Genomic DNA, 16,845 nt, shown 5'->3' with positions numbered 1-16,845 from the left:
ATGCCCTCCTATGGGAGGGCAGGGTCTCAATTTCCCTTGAACAAGCAGACGTTAGGGTCTTGCTCAACAAATGTACTATTGGCTGACAATTTCACCAGTTATTGTCCTGACTACAGTCTTCCCTTTTTGGTACAGATTATTGAAATGGCTGTGATAAAGCAACAGAGGTATTCTTTGGAAACCTCAGATATCCTTTCAACCTTTTACAATCTGGATTTGGCCTATGTTTGACTTTTTCCACTGTCAGTCTTCATGCCCTGTTTCTCTACCTCTCTTTGTACTGTATCTTTACTCACGCTATTCACTACACAGACTCTTCTTCCCTAATTTGGTCTACCAAACCCACTACCCTTTTCTCTTTTGAAAATTCACTACTTATATAATACCAACGATGTGTGTATCGGTTTCCTGGAGGATATGTGAAGTAGTGTCAGGAAAATGGGGTGTGGGAATTTTTTGTGTTATCATTAATTTCCAGGAACAATTGTAACATAACACACATATTGGTAATAAAATATCTTTAAGATACGTCAGGCTTATTATTATAAAACACAATTTTCAAGGGCCATTTCAGCATAATCGTTCTTTTATGGCTGGCACTGCCATGCATGTTTCCAGCCTGAAATACAAGTAAATACATTTTTTAAAATAAATAAATAAAATGTTCATGATTTTTGTCTAAAGGAAGCACAGCAATAATTAATAACTATTATAGATGTTTATTCTTAAATGGCAACCAGCTATTACCCAGTGTGTTCTCTGTCCATAATTCAAAAATACACAGAAACAAATATTTGAGGGAGGTGTGGAATTAGATTTGTTTGGGGCACTGCTACATATGATGGAAACTTCATCTTCAAATGGAGACATTCTACCGCCAAGTCACATTTTTTCCTTCATGTTTTTTTCTTTTTGGTAAAAAGATTTTAATTATTTTTTTAAAAGGTAGTACACCCAAATGGTGCATAAATTGTGCTGATTCCTCCTAGTCAATGTTTTTAAGACCCAAACTTTTCTCTCTTCAACACAGATAAGACTCTAGGTTCAGACACCAACCATTTCCTGTCTTGATTACTATTATAACCTCTTCTTCTCTGGCCTTAAAACATTAAACATATTGCAATTTGAAAAAGAATTGGTTGTTTAAGGAAGGTGATTGTCTAATAACGGTTGAGTAGAATTGTATTCAATGCATTTGGGATATTTTGGGGTCATCTCTTTCCACAGGAAGATGTTTCCTAAATGGGGTTCTCTACATAGTAAGGTTAATCAGGCTTCTTTTGCTATGTAAACTGTGTTTTCTCAATAATAATTGTGTACAACTGCAGCTGTCATATTTAGATTTAAATTGCTCTGAATTAAATGTGTTTATATTGTGTTAAGTAAGAATCCTGACAATCATACAAAATAATACCAAACAAAAAATTACCACCAACACATCAAAATGAAATTTTCTCATGTTGTGTTTACTCAGTGCAAAACATTGTCAACTCCTATCAATAGATGAAAAATAGGCACTCAACCACCCTATCTACCAAAACCAAGGTTTCAATTTATATATTAAATGTTTGTTAACCAGGAAATATTACCCAACCTTCTGAGTAGTCATGAAATGATTCAAAAATGTAAATATTAGCTAAAAATTGTGTATATAAATCATTCTACAGAAAGGATGAAAATTCATCCTTAATAACAAATATAGAAGAGCAACAAAATATGAATTACAAAAACCAGAAACCGAGTGGTCTTTCTAAAAATGTCATTTATAGTAAATGCATTTTATGCAACACTATAATTTGTAATATAATACATGCATGTTCAACCATCAGAATATCATTATAATTAATGTAAATTACAGCAGATCACATCTTTTGTTTTTAAACTATGGAATGCTTACTAAAAAGGCTTTGCTTCAATGTTTCACAGTAGAGTTCTTTGCCTCAATTTAACATGCCTGACTTACTGGCTGAATATGTTCTATTTCTGGCTCTCAGAACCCCCAGAAGTCTGCTGGGATTGAGAGGCTGAGTAAGACTACAGATGCACATCTGTGGAAGTTTTTTTTTTTTAAATGGTAGATTATGATTGATGAACACAGCATTAGGGTAATGTTATCAGGGACACTTACTGCTTCTGTCCTCTGTGACATCACTGAGGTCAGACCATAATCATGTTAGCATTGAACACAATGCTTTATTAATGTTTCATGAGTAAGTCAGTAGTAATCAGTCTAGCTATGTATGGATAAATTAAACTGGTACAACAATCCCTGATGTATAAATCGAGTGCTTTTAGAATGTACCACAACAGCTCTTAAAAGTAACCTGACAATCACTTTTCCAAGCTTTCTAATTAGACCAATTTTTACAAGTTTCATGGCATTTATTTTAATGGACAGCCATTTCCACCACAGTGCACATATTTATTAAGTATGAAAAAACCCTACAAAAACCCCTCATTTCCCAATTCTAAAAAGCCTATTAACCAATAGATTAGATGGGAGCCATCTCTCTAAGTCAAATCTGTGCGTAATGCTGAAACTCTTGATTTGTTTATTTCTATTTATTTTAACAATCTATGAATGCATAAGCAAGATGTAAATAAGTGTTTCTGTCCACATACATAGAATTATAATTTATATATGGCTATGGTGAGCAAAATGAACATGAATATCTGTCAACTAGAAAATACTGAATACCCACACTATGGTTTGTGGTATCACATACGGCTCAATCCAACATAATGGAAAGACTCCCATTGACTTCAATGGGCTCTGGATCAGGATCACAGTGTCTTGAAATAGCCTCCAGATTTCTGTGGCTTCCCTGTAAATATGTACAGTACCCATTTTGCTAAGCCTGCTGAACAAATTCCAGCTCTTGGGGCAAGCTCACCTCATTTTAGAGATAACGGTACCACTCTAATGCTATATTTTTCTTTAGATAGATTTTTGTAAGACAAAAGTTTTGGACTAGAGATGGGCAATTTGAATAATAAATCTGCTGAACAATCCAAATACATGTAGAATCAGACATTAAAAATGGGTACGATCTATTAGGACATCTCCTTCCACTCCTCTCACAGTTCAGAAATGTTTTCTACAGTACAGTTTCTTGTATATTGTCTAATCTAGTTTTATAAATGCGAAGTGATGGGGCATTAGAAATCTATTCCATAATCCAATAGATTTCAATATCAAGTTTTTCTGATAAATCCATCTGTTTTTTCCCCTTTCTAAGCTCAATCCTATTATTCCAAGTTCCTTGGTGTTTATAACATTTTTGCAGATGTTTTCCCTACCTTAGCTATCAGTTAGCCCACTACACACATTTAGCTTAAAAAAACCCCTCCTTATTCTCTTTAAATAGTCCCCCCCTCATTTACATTATTTCTCTTCTCTGAACTCACTCTAATTTGTCAATATCCTTCTGCCTTTTAGTTGCCCAGAAATGAATGCAGTATTCCAGGTGCAGTCTCACCAGAGTCATATAAAGGGACTATCTATATGCTCTATTCCATATACAGGGCTCAAAATTGCACTTGCCATTTTTGGTGCTGAATGAAATTGCATATCAAATTTGCTGTTCATTATCACCCCCAACTCCCTTTTGGCATTACTACTTACCAGATTTTTTCTTCCTATTGCATATCTATTTATCCCTTTCAAGATGAATGTCAAATGTATTTTCTGCATTATTCAAACTTCTCTATCCCCCTTTTTATTCTTTTCTTACATCTCCCAATGTAGCATTATTTGTAAATTTCATTAACATGCTGTCCTGCTACTTCTGGCTTACTGAACTATATATGCTGGGGCTTGAGAAACCCCAGGCTCACTAAAGATTGTTCTCCATTAGCATTGGCAATCCAAGACTATTTTCTGCCGTACTATTGCCAAATAAGGACGAGGAAGGACTGGTGGCCTGCTATCTGAAAAACTGTATGGATTTGTGGAGGACTGGACTTAATATTCAACAACTATTAAACCACTCACTGTGGAAGAGATGTTGGGATGAATAAAGGTCATCCAGAAATATCTCCCATCAAGAATTGGATAAAAACAGTAGGCTGCTAAAGTCAGGGGACATAGGTAGGTTAGGATGATATGTGAATTGGATAATTCTTGGATTTAAGAGTCTGATAAATATTCAATCAATTTAAGTCCCTAATTCAACTAATCCATGAATCCTAAAATTAGCCTATCTAGTATTCTGAGCATACCTATGAATATACAGAGTTCATTTTTTCCCTCTGCAAGCCTAACATTTGGATGGTGTTTCCAACTTTTAGCTCCAATCCTTTATTAAATGCATAGCACTGTAAATGGCATACATACCATACTTTAAATTCATACAAACAGCTATATTCTCCAACAACCATAAATATCGCAGCACAAAACCTCTACAGGCAGAACCCTTTAAGGTATTTTTCCAAAAGCAGAAACAAAATGGCAGCATAGAAATCACAGATTAGCACATCATGCATACATTCAAACTGTTTCTCATCACATATTGTCTGTGTTCCCTATTTAAAAGTTTACACCTTTAAACATAAAATGAGAGACCGACTTTAGTATAAAAGAATAAAAAATATTTCTAAAATTTCATGTCGGAATTGAATTGTGTGTGTGTTTAATTATTTTCTCCAAAAGTGGTGGTTTGTTTATTTTATTTCAGTAAGCAATAAAAGAAAACGGACCTGCTGCTACTCTCATTGAAGTCAACAGTAACCCTCTTATTGACTTCGGTGAGATTAACATTGGGACCCATACATTGCCATTGTCTCTGGTAACTATTAACTTTTTAAAATAATATTAAAATAACTATGTCTGTAAAACAAAAAATTCACAGTCAGATATTTTAGAATCATAGAATCATAGAATATCAGGGTTGGAAGGGACCCCTGAAGGTCATCTAGTCCAACCCCCTGCTCGAAGCAGGACCAATTCCCAGTTAAATCATCCCAGCCAGGGCTTTGTCAAGCCTGACTTTAAAAACCTCTAAGGAAGGAGATTCTACCACCTCCCTAGGTAACGCATTCCAGTGTTTCACCACCCTCTTAGTGAAAAAGTTTTTCTTAATATCCAATCTAAACCTCCCCCACTGCAACTTGAGACCATTACTCCTCGTTCTGTCATCTGCTACCATTGAGAACAGTCTAGAGCCATCCTCTTTGGAACCCTCTTTCAGGTAGTTGAAAGCAGCTATCAAATCCCCCCTCATTCTTCTCTTCTGCAGGCTAAACAATCCCAGCTCCCTCAGCCTCTCCTCATAAGTCATGTGTTCTAGACCCCTAATCATTTTTGTTGCCCTAGACCCCTAATCATTAGAAGGAAAATACCATTTACTGTCTCTCTAACAGTGCAAGACTGTCCTCTTTCATATGTCTAGTGTTTTATTATAAGATAGGGTAGGCGTTTTAATATTCAGTTATTCTTTTGAACTTTAGAGGGCTGTTTTTATGTGAATCCCAGAAGCACTGTTCCCTAAAAGATATATTTCTAGGAATTAAATTTCAGCATTGCTAATGTCAATATGCTGATGATTCAGATCCATTTCAGGAAAATAGTAATTAAGTTGTTGAGAACTGTGATATAGTGTATGAAATACCTTCCTTTTTCTAAAAATGTTAAAAATATATCTTATTATTAATTTTATCATGAACAAATATTAACATATTTAAGAAAACTTGCCAATATAGGCAGATGAAATAAATATAAATAATTTTTACTTAAGATAGATTTTAATTCTAGGAGAAAATGTGTGTCAAAGGTCAGACTATCTTTAAAAAGCTCAGTTTATTATGAACAACCTTGCAAAATATAAACAAGTTTTGATCATGTATGCAGAGAAAACACAGATCTAGGTAATGGAAAACACTACTGAATATGCTCCACTAAAATTCTATTCTAATTTTACGAAAAAGCATAAATACACATATCAATACTACTAATCAAGCCACTTTGTCACCAACGTAATTTGACAGACGCCCAGAAGGTGAAATACCATGGCTGAAAACAGAGAAGAAGAGACAGTCTCCTCTTAAAACCTCTATATCTTTTCCTTTGAAAGTATATTAATTTATTGAAAAATACTTTATTTATGCAAAAAAGTATACATTACAGATTAAGGTGTTTCATAGTGACAATTCTGTACACTTGGTAGTGATTTGAGTTGGAAGGTTACTTTTGCAAAACCCGTTCAGAAAATATAGTACTTGGCACAGTAGCTCAGTATCCCTGCACAAACAATTAATTCCTTTTGAATGGAAACTGAACAGCGTCATGCAAGGAGCTGAATACTTCCTGCAAACTCCCTTTGTGTTTATTTGCAGCAAATGTTCAGTATTTTGCAGGACTGGGCTCTTAATTCTTCAGGATATTATACATTGTCCAACTGAGGCCCATCAAATTGCTTGCTCCTGAGGGAGCAAATAACTGAATTTACAATTCCATTATTGGTCCTCATTGAAGAAAAATCATTGTACAATAAAGAGTCCTGTTAAATAAGAGCTGAATGGAAACTCCTCCCCCACTTTTTCTTCTTGCATTTTAACCCTAATTCTGAAGAGGTGAAAAGCCAGTGATATATTAGCTTGTTAAAACACTGAACTTGTTACTAAAGCTTAACTAAAATCCCTCTTACCATCCTGTTGATCCGGACAAAGTCTTCAGGCTTCTTTGCCCAAGGGGGAAGCTCAACATCATTTACAACAACTTCATCCTCTCTGACACCTAGATTATATCCGTTACTGTTGACAAACATCTCTGGTAGGTAGTAAAACTCTGGAATTAACTCCTGGCAGAGAGAAAGCATAGTGTGTTACCTTGCACATGTACAGAACAGCTGCATGATACTTAAAGTTTTCAGAATTTCTGTTTCTCATACAATAACCTTATAAGAAAAACAAACAATCTTTCCCATTTGCACAAAATCATACTTGCATTATTTTTTATTTCTGTGGACAAGAGATGTTTAAGGAAGAATTTTTATAATATTTTTCTTATACTTAACTTTGAGCAGATATTTTGTTATAATATATTAAACAGTTTTTGTCTTCCTCAATCTTGTTTCAATAAATGATACCAGTTAGGAAGAGCACTACCTTCTCACCCTTTGTTAAATTAAATATGTTTAAATATCAGAGATCTTCCAACTGCTGTTTAACAAAACTATTTAAAAAAGGAAGAACCTGTGAAATCTTCATGGAAAAGAAGGTTATATTTTAATCCTAATTTTTCTTTGCTTTTTTTTTCATATTATCCATTGCATTAACAGATATAACACAATTTTATGGATAAAAAGATGGCACGTGATGATAAACAAAAACAGTTTCAGGTGAGTGGACTTTTCTGTAGTCAGCAACATTCAAATATGGAAAGGAAGCTAGCAGAATGGCAAAATGTCTTTAAAATTTAAATACATGCAACTTGAATTATGAAAGCTCAGTAAACAGGAAGCAAATCTGAGCTGGTATTAATATTTAGTAGTGCCCACTGTGAAGTTTATCACAGTTTAAAGGAAGTCCTAAGCTGAAATTCAATGATTTTGACACCATAAATATCACAATTTGTAGGTTTCTATTACTGAAGCAGCTGGTACTGAACTGCAATAATAGAAAAAGCTACAGCTTTAAACCCACCATCTTTTCTCTAATATCTAGATAGGGATTAAATTCACTAAATTACCTTATTAAAAGCATTAGGGCATTCTGTTGTGTAACATGATCAAAACTGATGACACAGCACCTGAAACCTTAATCTCTTTGTGGTCTTTTCAAAGGCTGCAGACACACAGAGCATAAAAAATCACTGCAGACACTAAAGTATCTAATTAAATCTGATCCACAACTCTACAGAGAATAGAGCAGTTAAAGCACAGAAGGCCCTTTCAAGTTTTACCATTAAAAAACAAATATATGAATATTTACATACAAATTTTAAGTATTTTTAGTGGAACAATTTATTTGGTTCTCTTATACCATTCATGCTGTATGACAAACACTATAATTCAAATAAGACTAAAAAACACAACACTAATTAATATTTAGCCAACGTAAAATAGTAATTAAATGAGACATGCCTGAACATGCATTATGCTCATTATATAGCTTGTAACTACATAAAACAATAACATTTACAAAAAATTTTCACACAGTAAACAGTAAAACAATGTAATGTAAAAAAGATAAAAACCCTGCATATCATACTGGGTTAAACACAGACTGTTTGGCTGGGAATCCTAACTTGTTATATTACCACCTTTAGTTTGTTTACTTGAGGAGTTTTCTAAAAATTCACTCTGATATGGCTGAAAACAACCTGTGCATTCCCCTTCTGACTCTCATCCCATGAGTTCTTAGATTCTTGAAGAACCTCTATTTGTCCATTCTCACAGGGACAGCACAGGGTCTGATTATCTTTCCAGAGCTCAGCAAAACTACCCCAACTGTGGAATAATGAGTTGCCGCAAAGCAACACATGCTGTAGTGCAAATCACAGCCCTCAGAGGTCTTTCAGATGCCTGCTGGCCTAAGAGTGGTGAGCGTATGTCATCTCAAAATAATTCAAATGAAATGGAATACAACAATGGAAAAACTGACTTCTAATTTACAAAATCTTCATTTAAATTTTGAACAAAATCCATGCAGTGAATATTGCTGATTTTTTGACTGGCTATAACATTTTTACACAGTCGGCTGTTCTTGTAACATATAAGAAGACATATAGTCTCTGCAGTTTCTCAGTTGTAGAGCCAGACTGTGAAACTCCTGCAGCTGATGTAACTGTACATTTTGCATTATCCAAATAACTGTCCAATCTTTTTTTGAACCCTACTAACCTCTGGCCCTCAATGATACCCTGTGGCAAAGAGTTCTACACAATTACATATTAATAAATTATCAATTTAAAATTTGATGCCATTCATACAAATTCAATGTTTCTTTGTTCCTGTAGGATGAGAAAGGAGCATCTTATTTACCCTTTATACAATTTATTATTTTGTAGTCATTTAGCATGACCTCTCTTACTCATCTTCTCTGGAAAGTAAGCAGTCCCAGTCTTTTAATCTTTCCTCATATGGCACTCTCTCCAGCCTGCTAATCCCTTTTTGTTGCTCATCTCTGAACACCCTGTATTCCTGATAAATCCTTTTTTGAAACAAGGTGAGCAGACTGATCATAGTATTTCAGGTGAGAGAATAATATCCATTTATGTAAAAACAGTATGATATTTCCAGAATTATTTTCATTCCTATTCATTATTAATCTTAACATTTTGTTTGCTTTCTTGACCACTACCTTGTGGCATCCCACTCTTAACTTTCTGCCGTTTTGAAAACTGACCATTTATTCCTACTCGTGTGTTTTTTACCTCTTCGTCAGTTTCTAATTAGGACAATATTTTACCTCTCACCATATGACTATTTAGTTTCCTTCAAAGCATCTTCTGAGGAATCTTATCAAAGGCTCTTTGAAAGGCCAAATGAATGCGAGCTGGTTTTCCTTTGCTATTTTGTTGACATGGTTATAGAATTCTAGTAGATTAGAGAGGTAAGATTTTCCTTTACAGATGTATTGCTGGTTTGTCCTTATCATGTTATGTTCATTTATGTGTTTTATAATTCCATTTTTAAATGTTAAAAAGAGAAGGAGTACTTGTGGCACCTTAGAGACTGAGCTTAAGTTTATCTGAGCATAAACTTTCGTGAGCTGCAGCTCACTTCATTGGATGCATCCGATGAAGTGAGCTGTAGCTCACGAAAGCTTATACTCAAATAAATTGGTTAGTCTCTAAGGTGCCACAAGTACTCCTTTTCTTTTTGAGAATACAGACTAACACGGCTGTTACTCTGAAACCTGTCATTTTAAAATGTTGTTTCAACCAATTGTCCTGATAGAGAAGTCTGGTCTGTAATTCTCAAAGTCACCCCTAACATCTTTTTTAAAGACAGATGCAACATTTGTTACACTTCAGTCCAGTTCTTTGTTATTTGGATACTAGACATATTCTAAAAAGTCTTCTATCCTTTGTGATAAGTACTTTCTATATTGTCTACCATGCAGCTAAAGATAAATCCTAGCTAAATTTATCAAATGCTTCATCCCAAATGTCTAAATAGTTTTCATCTCTGGATGCTGGTAAATTTGTAAGTAGAGAACAACTTGGAACTCAGAGAAACTTCTGAATTTTTATTTCAGGCCCAATCATATGTTCCACTTTAATACAATATTCTTCAGTGTTATATTGTACACATTCAGCTTGAACTGTTAATTGTCATACTTGGTCAAAAGCTTTTAACTGTCCTTCCCCATTTGAAATTATAATTCTGCTTGTAATTCTCAATAATTGTTGAGGACTAAATAGAAACTCCATTTGGAGTTTGTCAAGATTAAATAAGATCATGGCCAGAAAGCAAAATCAAGTATACTATTCAATTAAGATAAGCACATCACCCTGAAGGACATGCCGTAATCTGCTAAACCCAAGTCTTGCATGTGGTAGTACAGAGTACTATCTACTTGAGTTGTCCAGTGTCAGACCAGGATATATGCTTTTAGTTTATTGCATGTGGATATTGGAAGCAGATTATTTCCAAGATGTGCATATCAAACTTTACAATCACATGGTTTAGACCTATTGAGCCCTGTTACATTTTGTCAAATATATATCACCCAGAAAGAAACTAAATATGAGCATCTTCATTGACTTCAAAGGGTTTTTGATGGAACACTAAAACCTTAGCTAAACCAACAGTATCTCCTGCTTCTCATTCATTTGTATGGATTCTGTAATTTTCCATAAAATAATGGACTGCTACAAACCCCCAATTTCTGCCCAGTAGAAAGGGAGCACTGGTGAAGAAGTTCATGTTTAAAGCATCTTGGAATACTAGTCAAAAGCATCTGGCAGTTCAGCAATGGTGTATCTACCGGAAGTTGGCACGCACGGCTCTAGATACCCTAGGACGTATTGTCTGTTGATGCTTTCTATAAACAGATTGCTTCAATCCAAGCTATGAAGTTTCTCACTGTTCGAAGTGGCCATGGTTTAAGAAGTTGATCTTTTCAGAAAAGCCACCAATATAGGGTAAAAATGCTGATGAGAGCAAATCTAAAAGTATTTTCTTCCTAAACCACAGCAACTTCAAACAGGATGAAATGGCAAACATGATATACCAGGGGTGGCCAACCTGAGCCTGAGAAGGATCCAGAATTTAACAATGAATATTGCCAAAGAGCCACAGTAATATGTCAGCAGCCCCCCATTTGCTACCCCCCTCCAGCCCGCAGTGCCTCCTGCCCACCGGCAGCCCTGCCAGTCAGTGCCTCCCCCTCCCTTCCCATGCCTCCCGCCTGCCCCAATCAGCTGTTTTGCAGTATGCAGGAGGCTCTGGTGGGGAGGTGGGAGGAGCAAGGGCATGGTATGCTTGGGTGGAGTGGTGGCAGGACCTGGGGCAGAGCAGGGGGTTGAGCAGTGAGCACCCCACAATACACTGGAAGTTAGCATCTGTAGCTCCAGCCTCGGAGTCAGCGCCTATACAAGGAGCCGCATATTAACCTCTGAAGAGCTGCATGCGGACCCGGAGCCACAGGCTGGCCACCCCTGTGATATACTGTAACAGAAAAAGCTTCCCTAAGACCTATACCAGCTTGTAAGTATCAAATGGGGCAATGGGGGGAAAACATTCACAAATCATAAATATTAAAGAAAAACTGACTTCTTAAAAGTATCTATATACCTACGTATTTTCTTTAAAAATATGTTCTTTATTGTATTTTGTTCAACTGAAGTATACTTTTGCATAGACTAACATATGCAGGATAGTTACTGGCTTCTTGACTATTGCCAAAATGTAAAAGGGTCCAAACAATTTATTTCAGATGGCATAATCTGTCACGTATTATTACTTCTTACCAAAATAAATATCTAGCGTTCAAAGAGTTAATAAAACTAGGGATTCTACTGATCTAAATCCATTTGAGATAATTTCTATCTAGTATGCCTTTACATCTCAGAAACTGGTAACCTCCTCTGCTCCTCTTTCATTCACACATCTAATAAGACAGGTTAGTTTTCCATCACTTAATAGCCAGCTACCTTTCAAGCAGCTCTAGTACCTTAGATTTTCTCAAATGAAGAATGATGCAGTAAAGCTATGAAGGAGAATAAAAATGGTCAAATGAATTTTATAACAAACATTTCATGTCTGTAAATGTGATCTCTAGTTTATTTTAATAGCTATACTAAAACCCCAAGGTATATTTAATAGTATTATATGCCTTGTGTCTTTGTATGAGAAAGCATCCCCAAACACATTTTCTAATTTACTAGCGCGTGACAAATCCGAGGTGCTTAGGAATTAAACTTTAAAAGTACATCTTGGGGTGATAGAAGACCACTATTAACACTACCATAATTGTATGCCACTTGCATCAAATCTGACATTTCATTTTAATATGTTTTGCTAAGAGTATACCATTTTATGGCCTACTAGTAAAATCAAATCCAACACAGACATTTTCACTTTTCTAATATAATTCACTTAAAGATTTTAAGCTGCTATTTCTTTCTTTCTTCCGTTCTTTCTTTTCCTAAATGGTTGATCCCCTGGCATCCATTAATTCCACAACCACCTCGTATTGGGTCAATGAGTCAGTCATGAGTATCTCCATTAACTGTATTAATTTACACTATGTCACCTTAATGACATTTTGTCATAGCTACCTTTTCTGACACCTACATACTCTATTCAAAAAGTAAAATAACAAGTTTGAGAGGCAGTAGGAAACATTACTGTTTGAACAGTAAGTTCTTTGGATGTCAGTGTTACCAAAAACTCGAGGGGAGGAGGGAAGGGGGAAAAAAAAAGATGTGAAAGCTGACTGGCCAACTTATGGTCATTTCCGGGTGACTTGTTTCCTGAAAGGTCATTCTACTAACATTCATTCTTCTTCCAGCTTGCACTGATTACCACAGGAGAAGGTCGACATTAATAAATAGAGACACAATAAAATAAACTATTTTATCCAGGTTCTCCCTTGTGTATTACCATGCTAATATAGCACATGCTGTATTAATTCTATTCTATTCACGTCAGGTGAATGGGTTTCTTTGAAAATGAACCCAAACAGTTCAAATACACTGAGCAAAAAATGTATAAATAAATCTTTAATCATGCATTTCACATAATTCTATAATATGTTAGAGTTTTCAAAGGTATTGCACCTAATCCAAGGGATAGCATTAAGTGCAAATTAGGGTTTGCTTTTTACAAACTGATCAAACTACCACAGCCTTATTTTCATTATCTCAATGTGAAACAATTTAGCTATTGAAGAAACTGCAAGAAAGAAAGTGTGTCATAACAGCAGTTTTTCAAATAAATACACATTGACAGGTAAATGTCAGATGGTTATTTGGTGTGATTTAAGCACTACATTTTTAAAAAGAGATTAAAATATATTTAAAAGTATTAAGGTTGCAGCTGGAAAAGTAGAGCAGGCTAATGTTGTGGGTTTTCTTTGTTTGTTCAGGTTTAGAATTTCAATTTACAAAACTACATTGTCAATTAAAAATTACCTGATTCATCCTCTCTCTCAAAATAAATCTCAATATCCTATCAACATATTCATAATATAAACTGTTAAGACTTTTTATCAGACAGTGTGATAAAGAATTTTTAAAAGTATGAATTTTCCTGAATGTAAGTACATTACATGAAAGCCAAAGCTATGGTAACATTCAGCACATAATACTACTAATTTTAAAGAATATATGTGCATATATGTGTTATTTTTGAAGGATTTTGTAATCTCTGCAATTTTAAATTGCTCAGACCAATAGGTTTTCAGCTCAGATTCATTTAAAAAAATGAAACTGGTGCATTTAATGTTTACATTACATTTAATGTTACTACCAATTTTCAAAGATTTTACTGGTTTGAGTGGTATTTTATATCTAATACACATAATGGTGAATATCAGTAGAATTAGTAAAACTTTTATAGTGTACCCCTTGTATGGTAAATGGGATTACATTAACAAGTAATCTCCTCCAAAGAGCCACATGTGGAACTACAGGGATCATAGGTGGGGCTAGAATGAAGTTTTAGAGAAATTTGTTGCAAACTCTGATATAGTACACACATTAAGCATCATATTTATTGTATATGCAGATGCATTCACAAAGAATTTTTGCCTCTGTACACGATATTTATTTTCTTCCCACCTTAGTCCAATGACTTTCAGACCTACTGTGTAAAGAGTGGAAATTATGAAGCAAGAGAATGTGGATGTTTAGATATTTCAAATTGAGAGAGCTCCAATTACTTTTAATTAACCTAGTTTACTTCTACTAGAAATCTTCAGTCTCCATCTCCCACCTGCCCCACAATATATGAAGACTAAAAATCAGCATCTTAAGAATGTGACAGTAAGACTAACAATCTAAATTAAAGAATAAAAATTCTGCAAGAGTACTTGACAACATGGATCAAAAGTATGCAAAGAGATCCAAGCAGCAACAAACAGATCTCAAGAAATGGGATATTTCTATAATTAATAACAGTTCAACTTCCTTTCTTTTCGTAGAATACACTCTGAGTCGTCAGGAGAAATTCATCCTGATGTCATGGCATTGAGAAATGCACCTCATGAAGATCTTAAGCCATAAGCAACAGCAACAATTAGCTGCTACATTCACTCTTGATTTATCACTAAGAAACAGACTTTAGAGATGGAAAGGTCCTAGAAGATCCATCCTCTTGCCAAGTCATGATTGCTCTAGAATATATTTCCTAGTGCTTTGCCCAGTCTCTTAAGAAATAGGGCTTTGTGCTACTTCCATTGAGAGGCTGTGGCACAATCAAATAAATTTCACTGTCAGCAAGTTCTCATATTATGTGGCCAAATATTCCTTTTATAAATTTCATCCCATTACTCTTACTTATATCTCTTTGTCCATGAGAAATTCCTCTTCTTCTCTGAAGTTTTCACTCTTCATCTGAAATATTTATATACTTGTCCTGTCCTTTAGAATCATTTAGCCAAACCATATACATTTCTTTTAATTTTTCTCTGTAAATCAATTTGTCCAGCTCCTTAATCATTTTGCTGCTCGTCTTAGTACTCCCTGCAGTTTGTCTACATAATTAAAGTAATGAGTTGTCCAGCAATGAAAGCATAACAGTTGCTTTATTTGGCATCTGTAAAAAGCCATTTTCTCTAGAAACATAAGATCTGTGTAACAGAACTGAAAGAAGAACAGACCATTTAAAGTGAAATTTTGATACAGTGATATGTTAGCTATTATAATGCTAGTCTTATAACTTGTCTTAATTAAAAGTCCTCCTATTGAACTGGACAAAGTCTTCGGACCAGGAAGCTCAATATCATATAAGAAGGAGTTTATACACTACAAAAAGAAGGATTCTGCGTGGACTCCTCCTGAAGGTCGAAACAACAGACTGGACTTCTACACAGAGTGCTTCTGTCGACGTGCACGAGCTGAAATAGTGGAAAAGCAGCATCACTTGCCCCATAACCTCAGCAATGCAGAACACAACACCATACACGGTCTCGGAAACAACTCTGACATCATAATAAAAAAGGCTGACAAAGGAGGTGCTGTAGTCATCATGAATAGGTCAGAATATGAACAAGAGGCTGCTAGACAACTCTCTGACACCACGTTCTACAGGCCATTACCCTCTGACCCCACTGAGGAGTATCAAAAGAAACTACATCATCTGCTCAAGAAACTCCCTAAAGAAGCACAGGAACAAATCCACACTAACACACCCCTAGAGCCCTGACCAGGGGTATTCTACCTGCTACCCAAAATCCATAAACCTGGGAATCCTGGATGCCCCATCATCTCAGGCATTGGCACCCTGACAGCAGGATTATCTGGCTATGTAGACTCTCTCCTCAGGCCCTACGCTACCAGCACTCCCAGCTATCTTCGAGACACCACTGACTTCCTGAGGAAATTACAATCCTTTGGTGATCTTCCTGAAAACACCATCCTAGCCACTATAGATGTACAAGCCCTCTACACCAACATTCCACACAAAGATGGACTACAAGCCATCAGGAATAGCATCCCCGATACCATCACAGCAAACCTGGTGGCTGAACTTTGTCTTCCTCCACAACTATTTCAGATTTGGGGACAATTTATACCTTCAAGTCAACAGAACTGCTATGGGTACCCACATGGCCCCACAGTATGCCAACATTTTTATGGCTGACTTAGAACAATGCTTCCTCAGCTCTTGTCCCCTTAGACCGCTACTCTACTTACGCTACACTGATGATATCTTCATCATCTGGACCCATGGGAAGGAGGCCTTGAGGAATTCCACCAAGATTTCAATGATTTCCACCCTACCATCAACCTCAGCCGGGATCAGTCCACACAAGAGGTCCACTTCCTAGATACTACAGTGCTAATAAGCGATGCTCACCTAAACACCCCCCTATACCGGAAATCTACTGACCACTATACTTACCTACATGCCTCCAGCTTTCATCCAGACCACATCACACGATCCATTGTCTACAGCCAAGCTCTAAGATACAACCGCATTTGCTCCAATCCCTCAGACAGAGATAAACACCTACACAATCTTTATCAAAGCATTCTTAAAACTGCAATACCCACCTGGTGAAGTGAAGAAACAGACTGACAGAGCCAGAAGGGTACCCAGAAGTCACCTACTACAAAACAGGTCCAACAAAAAAAGTAACAGAACGCCACTAGCTGTCACCTACAGCCCCCAGCTAAAACCTCTCCAGCGCATCATCAAGGATACAACCTATCCTAAAGGATGATCCCTCACT

The 16,845-nt window shown here is 35.9% G+C and overlaps 1 protein-coding gene across 2 annotated transcripts in view; it reads right to left on the bottom strand.

Annotated features, from left to right (window-relative positions):
* Positions 1–16,845, bottom strand: part of NBEA (neurobeachin) — an 867,588-nt gene that overhangs the window by 68,575 nt on the left and 782,168 nt on the right. For both annotated transcript variants that reach the window (XM_084617023.1, XM_084617024.1), the window contains one exon: positions 6,645–6,797. In XM_084617023.1, the coding sequence (XP_084473149.1) occupies positions 6,645–6,797 (153 nt within the window). The remainder of the gene's footprint in view (positions 1–6,644; positions 6,798–16,845) is intronic.

This window comes from Lepidochelys olivacea, assembly GCF_965140295.1.
Source record: "Lepidochelys olivacea isolate rLepOli2 genome assembly, chromosome: 1".
NCBI classification, from domain to species: domain Eukaryota; kingdom Metazoa; phylum Chordata; order Testudines; family Cheloniidae; genus Lepidochelys; species Lepidochelys olivacea.
This window is presented reverse-complemented; position numbering and strand designations above follow the sequence as displayed.